At 53.0% G+C, this 25,993-nt stretch overlaps 1 protein-coding gene across 2 annotated transcripts; it reads right to left on the bottom strand.

Annotated features, from left to right (window-relative positions):
- Window positions 1-704: 704 nt before the first annotated feature.
- LOC142748201 (rho-related BTB domain-containing protein 2-like) lies at window positions 705-24,578 on the bottom strand. Of its 2 annotated transcripts, none has more exons than XM_075855324.1 (10): window positions 24,490-24,578; window positions 20,408-20,609; window positions 20,139-20,242; window positions 7,382-7,567; window positions 6,365-7,305; window positions 5,573-5,691; window positions 4,578-4,728; window positions 2,510-2,598; window positions 2,198-2,303; window positions 705-2,065 (listed from the first exon to the last, which is right to left on the bottom strand). In XM_075855324.1, exons 2-10 carry the CDS (start codon window positions 20,597-20,599, stop codon window positions 1,881-1,883), a joined length of 2,073 nt encoding a protein of 690 aa, XP_075711439.1. In that variant the 5' UTR covers window positions 20,600-20,609; window positions 24,490-24,578; the 3' UTR covers window positions 705-1,880. The 2 variants fall into 2 exon arrangements, with proteins under 2 accessions (XP_075711439.1, XP_075711443.1); XM_075855328.1 differs by having other exon boundaries at window positions 24,484-24,570.
- Window positions 24,579-25,993: the final 1,415 nt, after the last annotated feature.

Genomic DNA, 25,993 nt, shown 5'->3' with positions numbered 1-25,993 from the left:
TTTTTTTTTCCTGTCAATAATACAGTGACCGGATACGACTTGTCCACTTCCCATTGGGTTGGTAAAGGCACAGAGGTTGTGAAGCAGGATTTTTTTTTTTTTTTGCAGGAAGGGTTTTGTGCTGTAAACATGTGAGAGATTAGTCGTGGAGGAAGAGCCTCCCTACATGGCTCCCCCGTGACTAGGACGAGGAACGTGGGTGCTGTTTTGGCATCTTGGGTGAAGGACTGAGGCAGATAGCATAAAAAGTCTAAACCACAACAACGAGAATAGAAAAAGTGTCACTTCCCCTCCGTGCTGGGAAGTCAGGCTTCTGGTGAGAGTTCCATACATCTCGTACAACGTGTGTGGAGGATGGAGGTCACAGGAATGGAAGTGAAGGCCAAAGCAACCTCTGAGGAACCACAACTCATGGAGAGCAAAGCTGCCGAAGAAAAACAAATCCCCTAGAATGTCTCCATCGTGCTCCTGACGTTCACTGTCGACCCTCCACAGAATACTGCCCGGTCACATCACCGCCATCATGCTATATGACTGGACCTCCAGAGAGAGATCATTGGGTGGAGGTCCATACTGTTTAAAATCTGGCCAATCAAACTTGACCAATAGACAAAGGTCACAGCAGCCCACGAAGTCACAACTCATCACGTCACACGTTCTTCTGGCTGTGCGGCTATGCCGGGAAGGTGTAAACATCGCACCACCAAAACGTCTCCATATCATGTGGAGAAACCCAGAACCCAATACTGAATACATGAGACCTGTGACCCCCGTCAAGAACGTCATCGCAGAACACGTCTAGGCTACAACTGCTGGCTGGACGGTGACACCGGTTATCTACAGGACAACTCCGTGCGGCATCGCCAGATAATCCCGATAATCACATCCTATTAGAAGATCACAAAAACGTGAAGAATGAGCTTAAACAAAGGCACTCCGGACCAGAGCCACGTACACTGTAACGCAAGACATGTGCCACGTACCACCCGTCATCAACCAGCGTGTCACAGAACGGTCATCACACGTGGTCATTACTACCAGACACATCCTGTATTGTTAACCAGCAATGGTCAGAGCCTTGGAGGGGGAGGATAGGGGGGGGGGGGGCATACGAGTAATGTCCGGAGCAGGAAACAATAGATAATACTGAAATCTTATAAAAGGCCACTCGAGAAACCATTGTCAGCGGAGTGCTGTCCACCATCGCAGCCACGCCACGAGGCACCATCCGGAGGCATAGCTCGTACACATGGAATACAAAACAATGTAGCAAATCCCTAAAGTGCATGCACATGCGTGTAACACCAGACTATACATGCAACTATGCATGTAATAGGGGAAAATATTGTCTTACAAAGCAAAAGACGACATACGTGTAACAAAACAAGAAAGCCCCGTCACGTAACAGACGTCGCGGTGACCCGGGCGCTCCGCGCGTTATCAGCAGACTGATCGGCAGGATCCGCACGACTACTTCAGCCGGTCCACAACCCACAGAACGAACCATCTCCAAGATGGAGCAAGTCTTAGTACAATACGACAAAGTATCCCCAAAATACTGACAATAAATGCCACCCCAGTAGATCAACCATGCTGCAACGTGTACCACTAAACTCCCCTCCACCAAACGCTGCTCCGGGTGGACTATGGCCTCCCACTGGGATCATCTAGACTTTCTGGGTAGATGCTCAGTGGTCACGGTTTTGCTTCGGAAGATTCCCAGTGGTTATCGCCACCATCATTGTGATGTCCAGATCTGGTCAATGTAGTGCAATAATTACAAAAGAGGTGGAGGTTCTGGAGAAGCGACCATATCCTCCGGAGACGACCAGGAATAGGCTTCATCTTCTCCACCGCGGAAGGCACAGGAGCCGCCGGCCTCAGGACACAGATGACGAGGAATTGGAGGACGATGGGCGCCAGAAACACCACTTACTCTTGCTGTGCTGCTTACGGATCATCTCCTCTTCGCGCTCGCGCTCCTTCTTGCTGCGCAGGTAGCGGTCCTCCTCCTTCAGGTACCACACAGGGGGCCAACGACAGCGCTCAAAGTGGCTCTTATTATCTGGGGACAGAACAGAGCATTAATAGGGAACCTCTGCTCTACCACAGCAGTAAGTGCCAGCACTGCCATGTTCTCTATGCATACCCCTCCCCCGTATAGCAGTGCCCTACGTGCAGTGTGGCACAAGGTCACCTGGTGGCATGTACTTCATCTCCCGGGGAAACTTTCGGCACACAGCATTGTAGTTGGTGCAGATGTAATGGAGGCACCAGGCAGTCAGCTGCTTGGCATTGTGGAACTAGGAAAAGAAAAGGACATGGCAACCGTCAGTCAACCCGGAAAGGAAACCATCCAAATGCTGATCTTATAATCAGTGACCCCCAGCTGAGGACCTCAACCAAGGTAATAGTTGGGGGGGGTCTCTAAGAGTCTGAATAATCACACGTGATCGGTGAGGTCCATCTAGCGGCATCTGTTACCCCCCCATGACTGGGGGCGGCTCACCTGTGCTATGTCCAGGTACAGGAGGACTTGGCCATCGATATCTGCGCCCTGCACGTAGGAGGCCAGCAGCTCGTCCACCGCGTATTGTTCTGCAACAGGAACACGGACACGTTACATAATGGTCTGGAGGGGGGAGCTCCACCCGGGGACATTACTATGTGGTGGGTCATGGGGGTCTTTATACTGGGCATAAAGTGCCACCATAGGGGCGCGGGCCTGGAAGCTCAGAGCAGCTGCTGGGAAGCTTGTATTGATCCTGATCGCACATTCTGGAGGTCACATTGATAATCTATAGAGGACGGGGAGCGCAGCGCATCCCTCACGCGTCATCCCCTGTGGAGAGCAAGGACAAAGCATCCAGAGGACACGTGCGCAGAGCAGAGGAGGCCACTCCACGATTATTATTAGAACATTGAACTCACACATTACTGGTACACCACCAGCTTAGATACACACTGACTATAGTGACGTCACAACCGGCTCAGATACACACCGACTATAGTCACGTCCCAACCAGCTCAGATACACACCGACTATAGTCACGGTCAGCTCAGATACACCGACTATAGTCACAACCGGCTCAGGTACACCGACTACAGTCGCGTCACAACCGGCTCAGATACACACCGACTATAGTCACAGCACAACCGGCTCAGATACACACCGACTATAGTGACGTCACAACCGGCTCAGATACACACAGACTATAGTGACGTCACAACCGGCTCAGATACACACCGACTACAGTCACGTCACAACCGGCTCAGATACACACCGACTACAGTCGCGTCACAACCGGCTCAGATACACACCGACTACAGTCGCGTCACAACCGGCTCAGATACACACCGACTACTGTCGCGTCACAACCGGCTCAGATACACACCGACTACAGTCGCGTCACAACCGGCTCAGATACACACCGACTACAGTCGCGTCACAACCGGCTCAGATACACACCGACTACAGTCGCGTAACAACCGGCTCAGATACACACCGACTACAGTCGCGTCACAACCGGCTCAGATACACACCGACTACAGTCGCGTCACAACCGGCTCAGATACACACCGACTATACTCACGTCACAACCGGCTCAGATACACATAAACTACAGTCACGTCACAACGAGCTCAGATACACACCGACTATAGTCACGTCACAACCGGCTCAGATACACACCGACTATAGTCACGTCACAACCGGCTCAGATACACACCGACTATAGTCACGTCACAACCGGCTCAGATACACACCGACTATAGTCACGTCCCAACCAGCTCAGATACACACCGACTACAGTCACGTCACAACGAGCTCAGATACACACCGACTACAGTCACATCACAACCGGCTCAGATACACACCGACTATAGTCACATCACAACCAGCTCAGATACACACCGACTATAGTCACATCACAACCGGCTCAGATACACACCGACTATAGTCACATCACAACCGGCTCAGATACACACCGACTATAGTCACATCACAACCGGCTCAGATACACACCGACTATAGTCACATCACAACCGGCTCAGATACACACCGACTATAGTCACGTCACAACCGGCTCAGATACACACCGACTATAGTCACGTCACAACCGGCTCAGATACACACCGACTATAGTCACGTCCCAACCAGCTCAGATACACACCGACTACAGTCACGTCACAACGAGCTCAGATACACACCGACTACAGTCACATCACAACCGGCTCAGATACACACCGACTATAGTCACATCACAACCAGCTCAGATACACACCGACTATAGTCACATCACAACCGGCTCAGATACACACCGACTATAGTCACATCACAACCGGCTCAGATACACACCGACTATAGTCACAACCGGCTCTTGGGATCTTTTCTTTCGCATTCGATTTACGGTCAGCCTACAAGTACAATGTGCGTCACACCTCAGGATGAGATGACGGGTCAGATGCTGACGCACCGGTGTTTCCCCATAACAGAATGCGGCCTGAGCAGCCGTCCTGTAATCCCGTGTTTATAGTATGTGACCCCCCCTTTATTCAGGTCTGGAGGGGCAGCTCACCAGTCAGCGCCTGCAGGTGCGGCAGACACAGCCGGTTACTCAGGACGAGGAGCTCCATACAGTCCAGCTCAGGGCTCGGCGAGAAGTGACCCAGATACAAATACTCCAGAAGTGCCCGCAGACAGGAGGACGACGTGCCAGGGAGGGAGACCTGCGGGACAGACCGATACTGCGCTATAAATACAAGAGACTGAAAAGTCACAGCACCCGAAACTAAGCGGACGAGGCCGATCACCTCCCCTGGGGGATTCTTAGCTGCCTTCCAGTTAGCTCTCAGGGGGATGTAGTGCCGGCCTGTATATAATAGCCGGCTCCATGCCCTGCAGAAATACCAAGTGTACAGTTTATCCTAGAAACACAGAGAAATAGACTCATGAGGGGAAAAAGAACATCTCCAACAATACCGTGCAGCAGGGCGCAGTACATGATGGACGTTCAAGTGGGCTGTGAACCATGTATCAGTGAGCACAGTATTGTCTCCAAACTGCAGCCTGCAAAATACTGACTGCAGCTCTGGATGTGACTGGAGTATAAGATATCATGCAAGTGAAAGTGTGACTGCAGCTCTGGATGTGACTGGAGTAGAAGATATCACGTAAGTGAAAGTGTGACTGCAGCTCTGGATGTGACTGGAGTATAAGATATCATGTAAGTGAAAGTGTGACTGCAGCTCTGGATGTGACTGGAGTATAAGATATCATGTAAGTGAAAGTGTGACTGCAGCTCTGGATGTGACTGGAGTATAAGATATCGTGTAAGTGAAAGTGTGACTGCAGCTCTGGATGTGACTGGAGTAGAAGATATGATGTGGCAGGATCTATAATGTAAGGTTACAGGGAGATGTAATCGGTGGTCAGGGTAACGTGGAGCTGCACTTTACACACGGCCTGGATCACGTTTTCGGATTTTTTTTAGCAGCGGTTTCACATCACACAATTCCCCCCTCCCCCACTCTGCAAACATTCTCTATACACATCCTCCTCCTGGGAACATACCCCTCGGGTGAAGCTCTCCCGAAACGAGCCCCGGAACATGGCCACCATCCAGTCACAGTTTGCAATCAGAAGAGGCTTGTGGGCCGGCACGGGGCCGTCGTCCACTGTAAACACCACATCTGGCGGGACGAAAGGTTCACATTAATGGAGGAGACGACAAACCGGCTAAAACTACAAAAAGAATGGACCATAAACTCTCCATGACCCGGGACGTATCCGTACGACTCCTGCCCGCCGCCTGCGCCGGGCTACAAGTGCTGAGAACACGTCTGAAGAGCGCGTGACAGCCACAACGGTCCACAAGCCCAGGATATAGGACATCACCGGGCACCTACCCACGGTCCATCCTCCCCGGACCTCATCAGTGGAGCTCAGCCGATAATAGTCAACCCGTGACATGTGGCGTCCGTCCTCCCTCCTTCAATGGGTGGAACTCTAATACAAAGACCGTGGACTACTAAACCGCTGCGATTCAGGAATACCATGGCGGTCCCTGATCTCAGGATCGCTAAGACCTGGGGTTGTAGAAGGTTGGAGAGATTTCTTGAGAGGCTTTCATGCCGTCCTCAGAGGGGAGATCACCCTAGATAACCTGTCCCCAAACCCTCCCTCCTTTACCCCAGTAACTTCATGGTGAAGGACAACGGATTCCACACGTCACCCGGGATCCACAAAGAACATCCGATCCTGCACTCACGAGGCCCAGAATGGACGGATCAGGCCAAGGTCGTGAAGGAAACCGCTGAGCTAAGCACCCAAATATCTACCCAGAAGACACCACTCAGACCCTACCAGAGAAAAGGCCTCGGTTCAGACACTCCCGGATCCGGTTAGCTCTCCGCACATGAAAGGCTTTAGTGATCTCCTGATTCATGAAACCTTCTTTGTTCAGCAGGTTGGAAACCATCATACGAAGGTCGAAGACCTCCAAGGCCTCGGCGATGGTGGCAATCTGCATGAGCTCGGCCCGGCTCTGGTGTAAATGTCCTGTATATAAGTACTCCAGCACGGCCCTTAGCGGCTCCTCCTGGATGAGGGAATCCATCTGGACCACCATCATTGGCCTTCTGCGTTGTGTTAGTGGATCTTCTACGTCGTCTATTTGTATGGTGACGAAGCCTCTACCCCATTCCGATAACTTCCTGCCCCAACCTCGAGGAGCGTTCCCCCCTCCATTCACAGCATCATCCTCGCTAGAAGTAAGAAGCGTGAGCGGCTGTCCATTTAAGGCCTCAAGTTTGCAATCCATAACGAGTTTCCTGGTCCATAAATGTTCGGTCACCCCTGGACTCCGTTCATTCATTTCCATAGGTAACAATTCCAATGTGAACAGGTCATAAAATTTGGAACAAGCAGTGGCCAAATAGACTTTATGGGCAAAGATCCTCTGACCACTCAGCAGCTGAAACACCACATCAGCACATAGAGGGGTGCAGAACAGGGCAGCGGGGCCTTGACCACTGCAATGTGGGGGATCCGGCAGGTGTATGATGGGTGGAGGCGGCTTAGGAGGCAGGAACGGGGCTTGGAGCAATGGACGTTGAACTTTCTTTAAGTGAGACTTCCAAAATTGCAAGTGTCTTCTGGAAATCAGGGCTGCTCGGATGGCATTGTCAAACACGTCCTTCACCCCAAACTGGGCCACCACGCTGGTCTCGTAATATGGGATCCCCAGTTCCTTGGCCACCTCATGACCGGTCTCTGGAGACAGGATGTCTGTCGGCTTGATGGGTCTGAGGCAAAAAGAGAAACAGCCAAGTATTAAAGCTCGGTCAATAATATACAGCAGGCGGCTTTCAAAAGACTCACTTGGCCAGCGGGCGGCGGGCACGGTTCACAGCATCGAGATCAGCGTATCGCAGGTCCAGCTGACACCCGACCAACACCACGGGAGTTCGGGGGCAGAAGTGTTTGATTTCCGGCAGCCACATGCTCAGGACGTGACGCAGAGAGTGAGGGTTAGCCAAAGAGAAGCAAAGCACCACCACATCAGACCTACGGAGGAGAAGACAACCCAAACATTGAGGATGGGGGAGGGAAACACACCCGACTATCACCCGCATCATACCACTGCAAAGCACCACCACATCAGACCTACGGAGGAGAAGACAACCCAAACATTGAGGATGGGGGAGGGAAACACACCCGAGTATCACCCGCATCATACCACTGCAAAGCACCACCACATCAGACCCGCGGAGGAGAAGACAACCCAAACATTGAGGATGGGGGAGGGAAACACACCCGACTATCACCCGCATCATACCACTGCAAAGCACCACCACATCAGACCTACGGAGGAGAAGACAACCCAAACATTGAGGATGGGGGAGGGAAAAACACCCGAGTATCACCCGCATCATACCACCGCAAAGCACCACCACATCAGACCTACGGAGGAGAAGACAACCCAAACATTGAGGATGGGGGAGGGAAACACACCCGACTATCACCCGCATCATACCACCCTCACCCGTACCTACAGACATCAGTGCCTACATAACTTCCAATTCATATGTGTATACACCGGGCCATACATCACACGTCCACGTAACCCCCCCCCCCCCACACCTTCCTGCTTCCCCATGTAACCCCCGACACTCCTGTACCATCTCCTCCTTCTCTTTATACCCCCCCGACACTCCTGTACCACCTCCCCCTTCTCTCTATACCCCCAGTCACACGTACCACCTCCCCCTTCTCCCTATAGCCCCAGTCACACGTACCACCTCCCCCTTCTCTCTAAACCCCCAGTCACATGTACCACCCCCCCTTCTCTCTATACCCCCAGTCACACGTACCACCTCCCCCTTCTCTATATACCCCCAGTCACATGTACCACCTCCCCCTTCTCCCTATACCCCCAGTCACACGTACCACCTCCCCCTTCTCCCTATAGCCCCAGTCACACGTACCACCTCCCCCTTCTCTCTAAACCCCCAGTCACACGTACCACCTCCCCCTTCTCTCTATACCCCCAGTCACACGTACCACCTCCCCCGTCTCTCTAAACCCCCAGTCACACGTACCACCTCCCCCTTCTCTCTATACCCCCAGTCACACGTACCACCTCCCCCTTCTCCCTATACCCCCAGTCACATGTACCACCCCCCCTTCTCTCTATACCCCCAGTCACACGTACCACCTCCCCCTTCTCTCTAAACCCCCAGTCACATGTACCACCCCCCCCTTCTCTCTATACCCCCAGTCACACGTACCACCTCCCCCTTCTCTCTATACCCCCAGTCACATGTACCACCCCCCCTTCTCTCTATACCCCCAGTCACATGTACCACCCCCCCTTCTCTCTATACCCCCAGTCACACGTACCACCTCCCCCTTCTCTATATACCCCCAGTCACATGTACCACCTCCCCCTTCTCCCTATAGCCCCAGTCACACGTACCACCTCCCCCTTCTCTCTATACCCCCAGTCACACGTACCACCTCCCCCTTCTCTCTATACCCCCAGTCACACGTACCACCTCCCCCTTCTCTATATACCACCAGTCACATGTACCACCCCCCCTTCTCTCTATACCCCCAGTCACACGAACCACCTCCCCCTTCTCTCTATACCCCCAGTCACACGTACGACCACCCCCTTCTCTCTATACCCCCAGTCACACGAACCACCTCCCCCTTCTCTCTATACCCCCAGTCACACGTACCACCTCACCCTTCTCTCTATACCCCCAGTCACACGTACCACCACCCCCTTCTCCCTATACCCAGTCACACGAACCACCTCCCCCTTCTCTCTATACCCCCAGTCACACGTACCACCACCCCCTTCTCCCTATACCCCCAGTCACAAGTACCACCTCCCCCTTCTCTCTATACCCCCAGTCACACGTACCACCTCCCCCTTCTCTCTATACCCCCAGTCACACGTACCACCTCCCCCTTCTCTCTATACCCCCAGTCACACGTACCACCTCCCCCTTCTCTCTATACCCCCAGTCACACGTACCACCTCCCCCTTCTCTCTATACCCAGTCACACGTACCACCTCCCCCTTCTCTCTATACCCCCAGTCACACGTACCACCTCCCCCTTCTCTCTATACCCCCAGTCACACGTACCACCTCCCCCTTCTCTCTATACCCCCAGTCACACGTACCACCTCCCCCTTCTCCCTATAGCCCCAGTCACACGTACCACCTCACCCTTCTCTCTATACCCCCAGTCACACGTACCACCTCACCCTTCTCTCTATACCCCCAGTCACACGAACCACCTCCCCCTATACCCCCAGTCACACGTACCACCTCCCCCTTCTCTCTATACCCCCAGTCACACGAACCACCTCCCCCTATACCCCCAGTCACACGTACCACCTCCCCCTTCTCTCTATACCCCCAGTCACACGTACCACCTCCCCCTTCTCTCTATACCCCCAGTCACACGTACCACCTCCCCCTTCTCTCTATACCCCCAGTCACACGTACCACCTCCCCCTTCTCCCTATACCCCCAGTCACACGTACCACCTCCCCCTTCTCCCTATACCCCCAGTCACACGTACCACCTCCCCCTTCTCCCTATACCCCCAGTCACACGTACCACCTCCCCCTTCTCTCTATACCCAGTCACATGTACCACCTCCCCCTATACCCCCAGTCACACGTACCACCTCCCCCTTCTCTCTATACCCCCAGTCACACGTACCACCTCCCCCTTCTCCCTATACCCCCAGTCACATGTACCACCTCCCCCTTCTCTCTATACCCAGTCCCACCTCCCCCTTCTCTCTATACCCAGTCACACGTACCACCTCCCCCTATACCCCCAGTCACACGTACCACCTCCCCCTTCTCTCTATACCCCGTCACACGTACAACCTCCCCCTTCTCTCTATACCCAGTCACACGTACCACCTCCCCCTTCTCTCTATACCCCCAGTCACACGTACCACCTCCCCCTTCTCTCTATACCCCGTCACACGTACCACCTCCCCCTTCTCTCTATACCCCCAGTCACATGTACCACCATCCCCTATACCCCCAGTCACATGTACCACCTCCCCCTTCTCTCTATACCCAGTCACATGTACCACCTCCCCCTTCTCTCTATACCCCCAGTCACACGTACCACCTCCCCCTTCTCTCTATACCCCCAGTCACACGTACCACCTCACCCTTCTCTCTATACCCCCAGTCACACGTACCACCTCCCCCTTCTCACTATACCCCCAGTCACATGTACCACCTCCCCCTTCTCTCTATACCCAGTCACACGTACCACCTCCCCCTTCTCTCTATACCCCCAGTCACACGTACCACCCCCCCTTCTCTCTATACCCAGTCACATGTACCACCTCCCCCTTCTCTCTATACCCCGTCACACGTACCACCTCCCCCTTCTCTCTATACCCCGTCACACGTACCACCTCCCCCTTCTCTCTATACCCCCAGTCACATGTACCACCTCCCCCTTCTCTCTATACCCCCAGTCACATGTACCACCTCCCCCTTCTCCCTATACCCCCAGTCACACGTACCACCTCCCCCTTCTCTCTATACCCCCAGTCACACGTACCACCTCCCCCTTCTCTCTATACCCCCAGTCACATGTACCACCTCCCCCTTCTCCCTATACCCCCAGTCACACGTACCACCTCCCCCTATACCCCCAGTCACACGTACCACCTCCCCCTTCTCTCTATACCCAGTCACACGTACCACCACCCCCTTCTCCCTATACCCAGTCACACGAACCACCTCCCCCTTCTCTCTATACCCCCAGTCACACGTACCACCACCCCCTTCTCCCTATACCCCCAGTCACAAGTACCACCTCCCCCTTCTCTCTATACCCCCAGTCACACGTACCACCTCCCCCTTCTCTCTATACCCCCAGTCACACGTACCACCTCCCCCTTCTCTCTATACCCCCAGTCACACGTACCACCTCCCCCTTCTCTCTATACCCCCAGTCACACGTACCACCTCCCCCTTCTCTCTATACCCAGTCACACGTACCACCTCCCCCTTCTCTCTATACCCCCAGTCACACGTACCACCTCCCCCTTCTCTCTATACCCCCAGTCACACGTACCACCTCCCCCTTCTCTCTATACCCCCAGTCACACGTACCACCTCCCCCTTCTCACTATACCCCCAGTCACACGTACCACCTCCCCCTTCTCCCTATAGCCCCAGTCACACGAACCACCTCCCCCTATACCCCCAGTCACACGTACCACCTCCCCCTTCTCTCTATACCCCCAGTCACACGAACCACCTCCCCCTATACCCCCAGTCACACGTACCACCTCCCCCTTCTCTCTATACCCCCAGTCACACGTACCACCTCCCCCTTCTCTCTATACCCCCAGTCACACGTACCACCTCCCCCTTCTCCCTATACCCCCAGTCACACGTACCACCTCCCCCTTCTCCCTATACCCCCAGTCACACGTACCACCTCCCCCTTCTCCCTATACCCCCAGTCACACGTACCACCTCCCCCTTCTCTCTATACCCAGTCACATGTACCACCTCCCCCTATACCCCCAGTCACACGTACCACCTCCCCCTTCTCTCTATACCCCCAGTCACACGTACCACCTCCCCCTTCTCCCTATACCCCCAGTCACATGTACCACCTCCCCCTTCTCTCTATACCCAGTCCCACCTCCCCCTTCTCTCTATACCCAGTCACACGTACCACCTCCCCCTATACCCCCAGTCACACGTACCACCTCCCCCTTCTCTCTATACCCCGTCACACGTACAACCTCCCCCTTCTCTCTATACCCAGTCACACGTACCACCTCCCCCTTCTCTCTATACCCCCAGTCACACGTACCACCTCCCCCTTCTCTCTATACCCCCAGTCACACGTACCACCTCCCCCTTCTCTCTATACCCCCAGTCACATGTACCACCATCCCCTATACCCCCAGTCACATGTACCACCTCCCCCTTCTCTCTATACCCAGTCACATGTACCACCTCCCCCTTCTCTCTATACCCCCAGTCACACGTACCACCTCCCCCTTCTCTCTATACCCCCAGTCACACGTACCACCTCACCCTTCTCTCTATACCCCCAGTCACACGTACCACCTCCCCCTTCTCACTATACCCCCAGTCACATGTACCACCTCCCCCTTCTCTCTATACCCAGTCACACGTACCACCTCCCCCTTCTCTCTATACCCCCAGTCACACGTACCACCCCCCCTTCTCTCTATACCCAGTCACATGTACCACCTCCCCCTTCTCTCTATACCCCGTCACACGTACCACCTCCCCCTTCTCTCTATACCCCGTCACACGTACCACCTCCCCCTTCTCCCTATACCCCCAGTCACATGTACCACCTCCCCCTTCTCTCTATACCCCCAGTCACATGTACCACCTCCCCCTTCTCCCTATACCCCCAGTCACACGTACCACCTCCCCCTTCTCTCTATACCCCCAGTCACACGTACCACCTCCCCCTTCTCTCTATACCCCCAGTCACATGTACCACCTCCCCCTTCTCCCTATACCCCCAGTCACACGTACCACCTCCCCCTATACCCCCAGTCACACGTACCACCTCCCCCTTCTCTCTATACCCAGTCACACGTACCACCACCCCCTTCTCCCTATACCCCCAGTCACACGTACCACCTCCCCCTTCTCTCTATACCCCCAGTCACACGTACCACCTCCCCCTTCTCTCTATACCCCCAGTCACACGTACCACCTCCCCCTTCTCTCTATACCCCGTCACATGTACCACCTCCCCCTTCTCCCTATACCCCCAGTCACACGTACCACCTCCCCCTATACCCCCAGTCACACGTACCACCTCCCCCTTCTCTCTATACCCAGTCACACGTACCACCTCCCCCTTCTCTCTATACCCCCAGTCACACGTACCACCACCCCCTTCTCCCTATACCCCCAGTCACACGTACCACCTCCCCCTTCTCTCTATACCCCCAGTCACACGTACCACCACCCCCTTCTCCCTATACCCCCAGTCACATGTACCACCTCCCCCTTCTCCCTATACCCCCAGTCACACGTACCACCTCCCCCTATACCCCCAGTCACACGTACCACCTCCCCCTTCTCTCTATACCCAGTCACATGTACCACCTCCCCCTTCTCCCTATACCCCCAGTCACACGTACCACCTCCCCCTATACCCCCAGTCACACGTACCACCTCCCCCTTCTCTCTATACCCCCAGTCACACGAACCACCTCCCCCTTCTCTCTATACCCCGTCACACGTACCACCTCCCCCTTCTCTCTATACCCCGTCACACGTACCACCTCCCCCTTCTCTCTATACCCCCAGTCACATGTACCACCTCCCCCTTCTCCCTATACCCCCAGTCACACGTACCACCTCCCCCTTCTCTCTATACCCCCAGTCACATGTACCACCTCCCCCTTCTCTCTATACCCCCAGTCACACGTACCACCTCCCCCTATACCCCCAGTCACACGTACCACCTCCCCCTTCTCTCTATACCCAGTCACATGTACCACCTCCCCCTTCTCTCTATACCCCCAGTCACACGTACCACCTCCCCCTATACCCCCAGTCACACGTACCACCTCCCCCTTCTCTCTATACCCCCAGTCACACGTACCACCTCCCCCTTCTCTCTATACCCAGTCACACGAACCACCTCCCCCTTCTCTCTATACCCCCAGTCACACGTACCACCACCCCCTTCTCCCTATACCCCCAGTCACAAGTACCACCTCCCCCTTCTCTCTATACCCCCAGTCACACGTACCACCTCCCCCTTCTCTCTATACCCCCAGTCACACGTACCACCTCCCCCTTCTCTCTATACCCCCAGTCACACGTACCACCTCCCCCTTCTCTCTATACCCCCAGTCACACGTACCACCTCCCCCTTCTCTCTATACCCCCAGTCACACGTACCACCTCCCCCTTCTCTCTATACCCAGTCACACGTACCACCTCCCCCTTCTCTCTATACCCAGTCACACGTACCACCTCCCCCTTCTCTCTATACCCCCAGTCACACGTACCACCTCCCCCTTCTCTCTATACCCCCAGTCACACGTACCACCTCCCCCTTCTCTCTATACCCCCAGTCACACGTACCACCTCACCCTTCTCTCTATACCCCCAGTCACACGAACCACCTCCCCCTATACCCCCAGTCACACGTACCACCTCCCCCTTCTCTCTATACCCCCAGTCACACGAACCACCTCCCCCTATACCCCCAGTCACACGTACCACCTCCCCCTTCTCTCTATACCCCCAGTCACACGTACCACCTCCCCCTTCTCTCTATACCCCCAGTCACACGAACCACCTCCCCCTATACCCCCAGTCACACGTACCACCTCCCCCTTCTCCCTATACCCCCAGTCACACGTACCACCTCCCCCTTCTCCCTATACCCCCAGTCACACGTACCACCTCCCCCTTCTCTCTATACCCAGTCACATGTACCACCTCCCCCTATACCCCCAGTCACACGTACCACCTCCCCCTTCTCTCTATACCCCCAGTCACACGTACCACCTCCCCCTTCTCCCTATACCCCCAGTCACATGTACCACCTCCCCCTTCTCTCTATACCCAGTCCCACCTCCCCCTTCTCTCTATACCCAGTCACACGTACCACCTCCCCCTATACCCCCAGTCACACGTACCACCTCCCCCTTCTCTCTATACCCCGTCACACGTACAACCTCCCCCTTCTCTCTATACCCAGTCACACGTACCACCTCCCCCTTCTCTCTATACCCCCAGTCACACGTACCACCTCCCCCTTCTCTCTATACCCCGTCACACGTACCACCTCCCCCTTCTCTCTATACCCCCAGTCACATGTACCACCATCCCCTATACCCCCAGTCACATGTACCACCTCCCCCTTCTCTCTATACCCAGTCACATGTACCACCTCCCCCTTCTCTCTATACCCCCAGTCACACGTACCACCTCCCCCTTCTCTCTATACCCCCAGTCACACGTACCACCTCACCCTTCTCTCTATACCCCCAGTCACACGTACCACCTCCCCCTTCTCACTATACCCCCAGTCACATGTACCACCTCCCCCTTCTCTCTATACCCAGTCACACGTACCACCTCCCCCTTCTCTCTATACCCCCAGTCACACGTACCACCCCCCCTTCTCTCTATACCCAGTCACATGTACCACCTCCCCCTTCTCTCTATACCCCGTCACACGTACCACCTCCCCCTTCTCTCTATACCCCGTCACACGTACCACCTCCCCCTTCTCTCTATACCCCCAGTCACATGTACCACCTCCCCCTTCTCTCTATACCCCCAGTCACATGTACCACCTCCCCCTTCTCCCTATACCCCCAGTCACACGTACCACCTCCCCCTTCTCTCTATACCCCCAGTCACACGTACCACCTCCCCCTTCTCTCTATACCCCCAGTCACATGTACCACCTCCCCCTTCTCCCTATACCCCCAGTCACACGTACCACCTCCCCCTATACCCCCAGTCACACGTACCACCTCCCCCTTCTCTCTATACCCAGTCACACGTACCACCACCCCCTTCTCCCTATACCCCCAGTCACACGTACCACCTCCCCCTTCTCTCTATACCCCCAGTCACACGAACCACCTCCCCCTTCTCTCTATACCCCCAGTCACACGTACCACCTCCCCCTTCTCTCTATACCCCGTCACACGTACCACCTCCCCCTTCTCTCTATACCCCGTCACATGTACCACCTCCCCCTTCTCCCTATACCCCCAGTCACACGTACCACCTCCCCCTATACCCCCAGTCACACGTACCACCTCCCCCTTCTCTCTATACCCAGTCACACGTACCACCTCCCCCTTCTCTCTATACCCCCAGTCACACGTACCACCACCCCCTTCTCCCTATACCCCCAGTCACACGTACCACCTCCCCCTTCTCTCTATACCCCCAGTCACACGTACCACCACCCCCTTCTCCCTATACCCCCAGTCACACGTACCACCACCCCCTTCTCCCTATACCCCCAGTCACACGTACCACCTCCCCCTATACCCCCAGTCACACGTACCACCTCCCCCTTCTCTCTATACCCAGTCACATGTACCACCTCCCCCTTCTCCCTATACCCCCAGTCACACGTACCACCTCCCCCTATACCCCCAGTCACACGTACCACCTCCCCCTTCTCTCTATACCCCCAGTCACACGAACCACCTCCCCCTTCTCTCTATACCCCCAGTCACACGTACCACCTCCCCCTTCTCTCTATACCCCCAGTCACACGTACCACCTCCCCCTATACCCCCAGTCACACGTACCACCTCCCCCTTCTCTCTATACCCCCAGTCACACGTACCACCTCCCCCTTCTCTCTATACCCCCAGTCACACGTACCACCTCCCCCTATACCCCCAGTCACACGTACCACCTCCCCCTTCTCTCTATACCCCCAGTCACATGTACCACCTCCCCCTTCTCTCTATACCCAGTCACATGTACCACCTCCCCCTTCTCTCTATACCCCCAGTCACATGTACCACCTCCCCACGTATCAGAAGCTCATAGTACAGGACACAGACTGAGGAGACGGCGGCCAAGTCCTCGATACAGCCGGCAGCGACAGGAAGCCGCAGCGTTCTGCAGAGTGTACGCGTCAATACTTCGCAAGGGTCAGAACAGGCTGTATATGCAGGGATATAAGTGATGATATATAGGAGGTGGCAGCGGGAGCTGTATACCCCGATGTGTCCGGACAGGAGAACGCGCAGGCGGCTCGTGATATCGCGACCTCCGACCAGAAACACGTCAGGAACTTAACACGATTTCAGAGCCAGCGCCACATGTCACCAAGGAGGGTGTCACCAGCATATACACTGCAAAAATATACACACCCAGCAGTGTCACCAGCATATACACTGCAAAAATATACACACCCAGCAGTGTCACCAGCATACACACTGCAAAAATATACACACCCAGCAGCGTCACCAGCATATACACTGCAAAAATATACACACCCAGCAGTGTCACCAGAATACACACTGCAAAAATATACACACCCAGCAGCGTCACCAGCATATACACACTGCAAAAATATACACACCCAGCAGTGTCACCAGAATACACACTGCAAAAATATACACACCCAGCAGTGTCACCAGCATATACACTGCAAAAATATACACACCCAGCAGTGTCACCAGCATACACACTGCAAAAATATACACACCCAGCAGCGTCACCAGCATATACACTGCAAAAATATACACACCCAGCAGTGTCACCAGAATACACACTGCAAAAATATACACACCCAGCAGCGTCACCAGCATATACACACTGCAAAAATATACACACCCAGCAGTGTCACCAGAATACACACTGCAAAAATATACACACCCAGCAGCGTCACCAGCATATACACACTGCAAAAATATACACACCCAGCAGTGTCACCAGAATACACACTGCAAAAATATACACACCCAGCAGCGTCACCAGTACAGACGTTATTTTTGAGGTGGGGGTTGGGGGGTAAATACTTTTTAAACCTAGAAGGATCACCACACAGTCCTACATTCTGGAGCCCTCACACACACAGACCTGTCATGTGCCAACCTCATGGTCACACACATAGCGGGGGTGGGGTCAGACACGAGGCTGCACTGCGGTCTACAGCATGGGCTCCATGGAAGGGAAAGGTGACCCCTGTGTGATGAGGAGCTCATGAAGTACAAAGACCAACCTGCGGGGGGCACCATCAGCCATAATTATACATGGCACACAGCTCTATAGTCACATCAGAGATAGGGAAAAATGGAAGAAGATTCTAAGCAACAGAATATTAATCGAATATGCATCCCCGCCGCCACCCGGCACACTCTGCACCCCCGCCGCCACCCGGCACACTCTGCACCCCCGCCGCCACCCGCCACACTCTGCACCCCCGCCCCCACCCGGCACCCCCGCCGCCACACTCTGCATCCCCGCCCCCACCCCCGCCGCCACACTCTGCATCCCCGCCGCCACCCGGCACACTCTGCACCCCCGCCGCCACACTCTGCATCCCCGCCCCCAACCGGCACCCCCGCCGCCACACTCTGCATCCCCGCCGCCACACTCTGCATCCCCGCCGCCACCCGGCACACTCTGCATCCCCGCCGCCACACTCTGCATCCCCGCCACCACCCGGCACACTCTGCATCCCCGCCGCCACCCGGCACACTCTGCACCCCCGCCGCCACACTCTGCATCCCCGCCCCCACCCGGCACACTCTCTGCATCCCCGCCCCCGTCCGGCACCCTCTCTGCATCCCCGCCGCCACCCTCTCTGCATCCCCGCCGCCACCCGGCACCCTCTCTGCATCCCCGCCACCCTCTCTGCATCCCCGCCACCACCCGACACCCTCTCTGTATTTTGCATCCCCACCGCCGCCCCCTTTGCAACCCCGCCGCCACCCTCTCTGCATCCTCGCCGGCACCCTCTCTGCATCCCCGCCGGCCTCCTCTCTGCATCCCCGCCACCACCCTCTCTGCATCCCCGCCGCCACCCTCTCTGCATCCCCGCCGCCACCCTCTCTGCATCCCCGCCGCCACCCGGCACCCTCTCTGCATCCCCGCCGCCACCCTCTCTGCATCCCCGCCGCCACCCTCTCTGCATCCCCGCCGCCACCCTCTCTGCATCCCCGCCGCCACCCTCTCTGCATCCCCGCCGCCACCCTCTCTGCATCCCCGCCGCCACCCGCCACCCTCTCTGCATCCCCGCCACCCTCTCTGCATCCCCGCCGCCACCCTCTCTGCATCCCCGCCGCCACCCTCTCTGCATCCCCGCCGCCACCCTCTCTGCATCCCCGCCGCCACCCTCTCTGCATCCCCGCCGCCACCCTCTCTGCATCCCCGCCGCCACCCTCTCTGCATCCCCGCCGCCCGGCACCCTCTCTGCATCCCCGCCACCCTCTCTGCATCCCCGCCACCCTCTCTGCATCCCCGCCACCACCCGACACCCTCTCTGTATTTTGCATCCCCACCGCCACCCCCTTTGCAACCCCGCCGCCACCCTCTCTGCATCCTCGCCGGCACCCTCTCTGCATCCCCGCCGCCACCCTCTCTGCATCCCCGCCGCCACCCGGCACCCTCTCTGCATCCCCGCCGGCACCCTCTCTGCATCCCCGCCGGCACCCTCTCTGCATCCCCGCCGCCACCCTCTCTGCATCCCCGCCACCTGTATCGGATGTGGTGCCTATTGTGGCCATTGTTATCCCCATTTTTCCCTGTGACTGGAGTGCGAATACCTATGAAGTGCGGTTATTAAACCATAAGCGGGCACACGCTGGCCACAGCCCGGCCTCCCCGTGGCACATGTACCACAGTTATCAGAACGTCACATGACACCACAGAAGCGAGCACGCCGCGCAGACCGGAAACACTCATGTTATGTGGTAAAGAGGTCAAACAATGGCGGCTAGATGCTACTAGGTGTGCGGACGTGGCCAGGAGGGCTCAGATGGCGCCCCCTATAGGAGGCTCGCTCTTCTGCATGTTTGGCTGGATTATCTGATCCGGATATTGGATAGTGACCCCCACAGAGGTCCTCACCTCCCATAAGCAAAGCGTCTGTCCTTGTGGTGGTCTCCAAACGTGTCCCAGAGCCGCAGGGAGACGCTGACCTCATCCACCACATCGCGGGATCGCTCCAGGACCTGCAGGAGAAGCGGCGCCATTAGTACAGGATCGTCTGATGACCGCCAACATTAACCCCTTCACATGTAGGACATGAATTCCCTCCTGGACGCCGCGCACGGATCTCTCGGGAGACCCTGGAAACCACGGCTCGTTACTAGACCGATGCCCCCTCTGCCACCTACCTCTTGGCACACTCTGTACTGGTCAATGGCCCACACGGTGGGGACGTGGGTGGCGAGGAGCTGGTACTGGGTGAGCGTGGCGTTGCAGGCTCGGGCACAGATCAGTCGGGTCTTCCCCACGGCGTTGTCTCCCACTACCACACATTTAATGGTTTCCACATTGGGCCTCTCATAATCCAGGTCAGAATCCATCAAGAAGGGTCTGTGGGGAGATGTGGAGTCACTTATATACAGAACTGGGGGGGCCACACCCCAAAACATGACCGGTCCCTGCTGGAGAAAGCCGGACGCTCACCACCCCCCCATATATCCAGGATGTGATGTACGAGGGGATCAGTCCGGACAAGGGGAGTCCATGTCTGGAACCCCCAGCAGGACGGGGAGGGTCATGTCTGCAGGTCTTGTGATGGGGGGTACAGAACGTCACCGCGGGGGGATATAATGTAAGGAGTAGATTGATACGGTAGGCTAAGTATAATATAATGGGGGGGTGTATAATATAGTGGGGGGGGTGTATATAATATAGTGGGGTGTATATAATATAATGGGGGGGTGTATATAATATAGTGGGGGGGGTGTATATAATATAATGGGGGTGTATATAATATAATGGGGGTGTATATAATATAATGGGGGGTGTATATAATATAGTGGGGGGTGTATATAATAGAATGGGGGTGTATATAATATAATGGGGGGGTATATAATATAGTGGGGGGGTGTATATAATAGAATGGGGGTGTATATAATATAATGGGGGGGTATATAATATAGTGGGGGGTGTATATAATATAATGGGGTGTATATATAATATAATGGGGGGTGTATATAATATAGTGGGGGTGTATATAATATAATGGGGGTGTATATAATATAGTGGGGGTGTATATAATATAGTGGGGGTGTATATAATATAATGGGGGGTGTATATAATATAATGGGGGTGTATATATAATATAATGGGGGTGTATATATAATATAATGGGGGGTGTATATAATATAATGGGGGTGTATATAATATAATGGGGGGGTATATATAATATAATGGGGGTGTATATAATATAATGGGGGGTATATATAATATAATGGGGGGGTGTATATAATATAGTGGGGGGTGTATATAATATAATGGGGGGTATATATAATATAATGGGGGGTGTATATAATATAGTGGGGGGTGTATATAATATAGTGGGGGGTGTATAATAAAGTGGGGGGTGTATATAATATAATGGGGGGTATATATAATATAATGGGGGGTATATATAATATAATGGGGGGTGTATATAATATAATGGGGGGTGTATATAATATAGTGGGGGGTGTATAATAAAGTGGGGGTGTATATAATATAATGGGGGGTATATATAATATAATGGGGGGGTATATATAATATAATGGGGGGGTATATAATATAATGGGGGGGTATATATAATATAATGGGGGTATATATAATATAATGGGGGGGTATATATAATATAATGGGGGGGTATATAATATAATGGGGGTATATATAATATAATGGGGGGGTATATAATATAATGGGGGGGTATATATAATATAATGGGGGGGTATATAATATAATGGGGGGTATATATAATATAATGGGGGGTATATATATAATATAATGGGGGGGTATATATAATATAATGGGGGGGTGTATATAATATAATGGGGGGTGTATATAATATAATGGGGGGTGTATATAATATAATGGGGGGGTATATAATATAGTGGGGGGGTGTATATAATATAGTGGGGGGTATATAATATAATGGGGGTGTATATCATATAATGGGGGTGTATATAATATAATGGGGGGGGTATATAATATAAGGGGGGTGTATAATATAATGGGGGGGGTGTATATAATATAATGGGGGGTGTATATATAATATAATGGGGGGTGTATATATAATATAATGGGGTGTATATATAATATAATGGGGGGGTATATATAATATAATGGGGGGGTGTATATAATATAGTGGGGGTGTATATAATATAATGGGGGTATATAATATAGTGGGGGTGTATATAATATAATGGGGGGTGTATATAATATAATGGGGGTGTATATATAATATAATGGGGGGTGTATATAATATAATGGGGGTGTATATATAATATAATGGGGGGGTATATATAATATAATGGGGGTGTATATAATATAATGGGGGGTATATATAATATAATGGGGGGGTGTATATAATATAGTGGGGGGTGTATATAATATAATGGGGGGTATATATAATATAATGGGGGGTGTATATAATATAGTGGGGGGTGTATATAATATAGTGGGGGGTGTATAATAAAGTGGGGGGTGTATATAATATAATGGGGGGTATATAATATATGGGGGTGTATATAATATAATGGGGGTGTATATAATATAATGGGGGGTATATATAATATAATGGGGGGGTATATATAATATAATGGGGGGTATATAATATAATGGGGGGTATATATAATATAATGGGGGTATATATAATATAATGGGGGTATATATAATATAATGGGGGGTATATAATATAATGGGGGTATATATAATATAATGGGGGGGTATATAATATAATGGGGGGGTATATATAATATAATGGGGGTATATATAATATAATGGGGGGTATATATAATATAATGGGGGGGTATATATAATATAATGGGGGGGGTGTATATAATATAATGGGGGGTGTATATAATATAATGGGGGGTGTATATAATATAATGGGGGGGTATATAATATAGTGGGGGGGTGTATATAATATAATGGGGGGTGTATATAATATAATGGGGGTGCATATAATATAATGGGGGGGTATATAATATAATGGGGGTGTATATAATATAATGGGGGTGCATATAATATAATGGGGGTGCATATAATATAATGGGGTGTATATAATATATGGGGTGTATATAATATAATGGGGGGTGTATATAATATAATGGGGGTGCATATAATATAATGGGGGTGCATATAATATAATGGGGTGTATATAATATAATGGGGGGTGTATATATAATATAATGGGGGGTGTATATATAATATAATGGGGGTGTATATAATATAATGGGGGGGTATATAATATAATGGGGGGGTATATAATATAATGGGGGTGTATATAATATAATGGGGGTGTATATAATATAATGGGGGGTGTATATAATATAATGGGGGTGCATATAATATAATGGGGGTGCATATAATATAATGGGGGTGTATATAATATAATGGGGGGTATATAATATAATGGGGGTGTATATAATATAATGGGGGTGTATATAATATAATGGGGGGTGTATATAATATAATGGGGGTGCATATAATATAATGGGGGTGCATATAATATAATGGGGGTGCATATAATATAATGGGGGTGTATATAATATAATGGGGGGTATATAATATAATGGGGGTGTATATAATATAATGGGGGTGTATATAATATAATGGGGGGTGTATATAATATAATGGGGGTGCATATAATATAATGGGGGTGTATATAATATAATGGGGGGTGTATATATAATATAATGGGGGGTGTATATATAATATAATGGGGGTGTATATAATATAATGGGGGGTATATAATATAATGGGGGGTGTATATAATATAATGGGGGGGTATATAATATAATGGGGGGGTATATAATATAATGGGGGTGTATATAATATAATGGGGGTGTATATAATATAATGGGGGGTGTATATAATATAATGGGGGTGCATATAATATAATGGGGGTGCATATAATATAATGGGGGGGTATATAATATAATGGGGGGGTATATAATATAATGGGGGGGTATATAATATAATGGGGTGTATATAATATAATGGGGGTGTATATAATATAATGGGGGTGTATATAATATAATGGGGGTGCATATAATATAATGGGGGTGTTATATTGACGTTATGTCCCCCTGCTGTCTCCCCTCCCTGCACTGAGGAGGGGGTACGTCTATATAACAGGATGTATAGATTTCCTGCCTGGCTCCTCCCCCCGGGGGCTCATCTCTTCCCGGTGGGTGGGGGGGCTACACATTTAGAAGTATCGGTATCTCGCCTGTACCGGCGCTGCGTCCTCCCCCCGGGGCGCCTCTCGTCTCTTCCGCCGCCTTCCCAGCCGGCCGCTCGCTCTCATCGTCCTCCGGAGCCTGTGTGTAGCATCCAGCAGCCGCAGCCCCGCTATCAGCGGCAGCCAACCAATCACAGCTGTGCTTTCGCGCAGAACACACCCTCCATCCAATCACAAGATAACCAGCTGACTACCGCCCCTCCCTCTGACTGTGGATCCGCCCTCTAACAATAAATAGACGGAGGACACGAGAAAAAAATCCCGCCTATCGTGTGACAGCAACCAATTACATGGCAGCATAAGTTTGACAGGTCGCCCGGGAGTTAATAGGCCCCGCCCCCTGCTGCCACACAACCATCTACTTATAAACAAGAGAGGCCTGGCCCCGCCTACCTGGAGAAGGTAGCGGCTCTCATCAAACCACGCCCACTCATGTGACCGCACACTTAAAGGGACAGAGTCCCCGCCTCAGACAACCACGTGTCTACATAACGGGACGTCCTCATGCTGTTGGCACGTGTGATTACATCGGCCGATCATGTCCGTTTTTTCTCATTGGCTGCCCCTTATTTTATTCACTAGAGATGTAGACGTTATCAGCCAAATATTGACTCCATGAACGAAAGGGACCGGACCGGAGGCGGATATCTGTGGACAGGTGGATCTGCTGTGATGGATTTGTCCGGTTATTATCGGGCGCAGACGTTTATGCCAAATGATCTGAAGCCCAAACCAGGCCACAGATAACGCAGAGATCCGGCCGCGCCATTTTGCTTACGGCGGCGTCCAAAACCACCTTATCGGACGAAAAGTAATTCAGAAAACGCCCGTCTGATGTCACTAATGTATGTCCAGCTAACGGGAGGGGGAAGAGCGACAGGGAGAACCTCACATGTCCAGACCCGTACCCCTGTATTCACCCGGCCCCATCCCCCCGCCAGACTCCTCCGTCTCCCCTCCCTCCAGACTCCACCGTCTCACCCCTCTCCAGACTCCTCCCCTCCCTCCAGACTCCTCTGTCTCCGCTCCCTCCAGACTCCTCCGTCTCCCCTCCCTTCAGACTCTTCCGTCTCCCCTCCCTCCAGACTCCATCCGTCTCTCCCCCTCCAGACTCCTCCGTCTCCCCTCCCTCCAGACTCCTCCGTCTCACCCCTCTCCAGACTCCTCCCCTCCCTCCAGACTCCTCCGTCTCCGCTCCCTCCAGACTCCTCCGTCTCCCCTCCCTTCAGACTCTTCCGTCTCCCCTCCCTCCAGACTCCATCCATCTCTCCCCCTCCAGACTCCTCCGTCTCACCTCCGTCCAGACTCCTCCGTCACCCCTCCCTCCAGACTCCTCCATCTCACCTCCCTCCAGACTCTTCCGTCTTCCAGACTCCTCCGTATCCCCCTCCAGACTCCTTCGTCTCACCTCCATCCAGACTCCTCCGTCTCCCCTCCCTCCAGACTCCTCCGTCTCCCCTCTCTCCAGACTCCTCCTCCGTCTCACCTCCCTCCAGAC

This window comes from Rhinoderma darwinii, chromosome 1, assembly GCF_050947455.1.
Source record: "Rhinoderma darwinii isolate aRhiDar2 chromosome 1, aRhiDar2.hap1, whole genome shotgun sequence".
Classification (NCBI taxonomy): domain Eukaryota; kingdom Metazoa; phylum Chordata; class Amphibia; order Anura; family Rhinodermatidae; genus Rhinoderma; species Rhinoderma darwinii.
The sequence above is the reverse complement of the archived record's forward strand: the minus strand, read 5'-3'. Positions and strand labels throughout refer to the sequence as shown.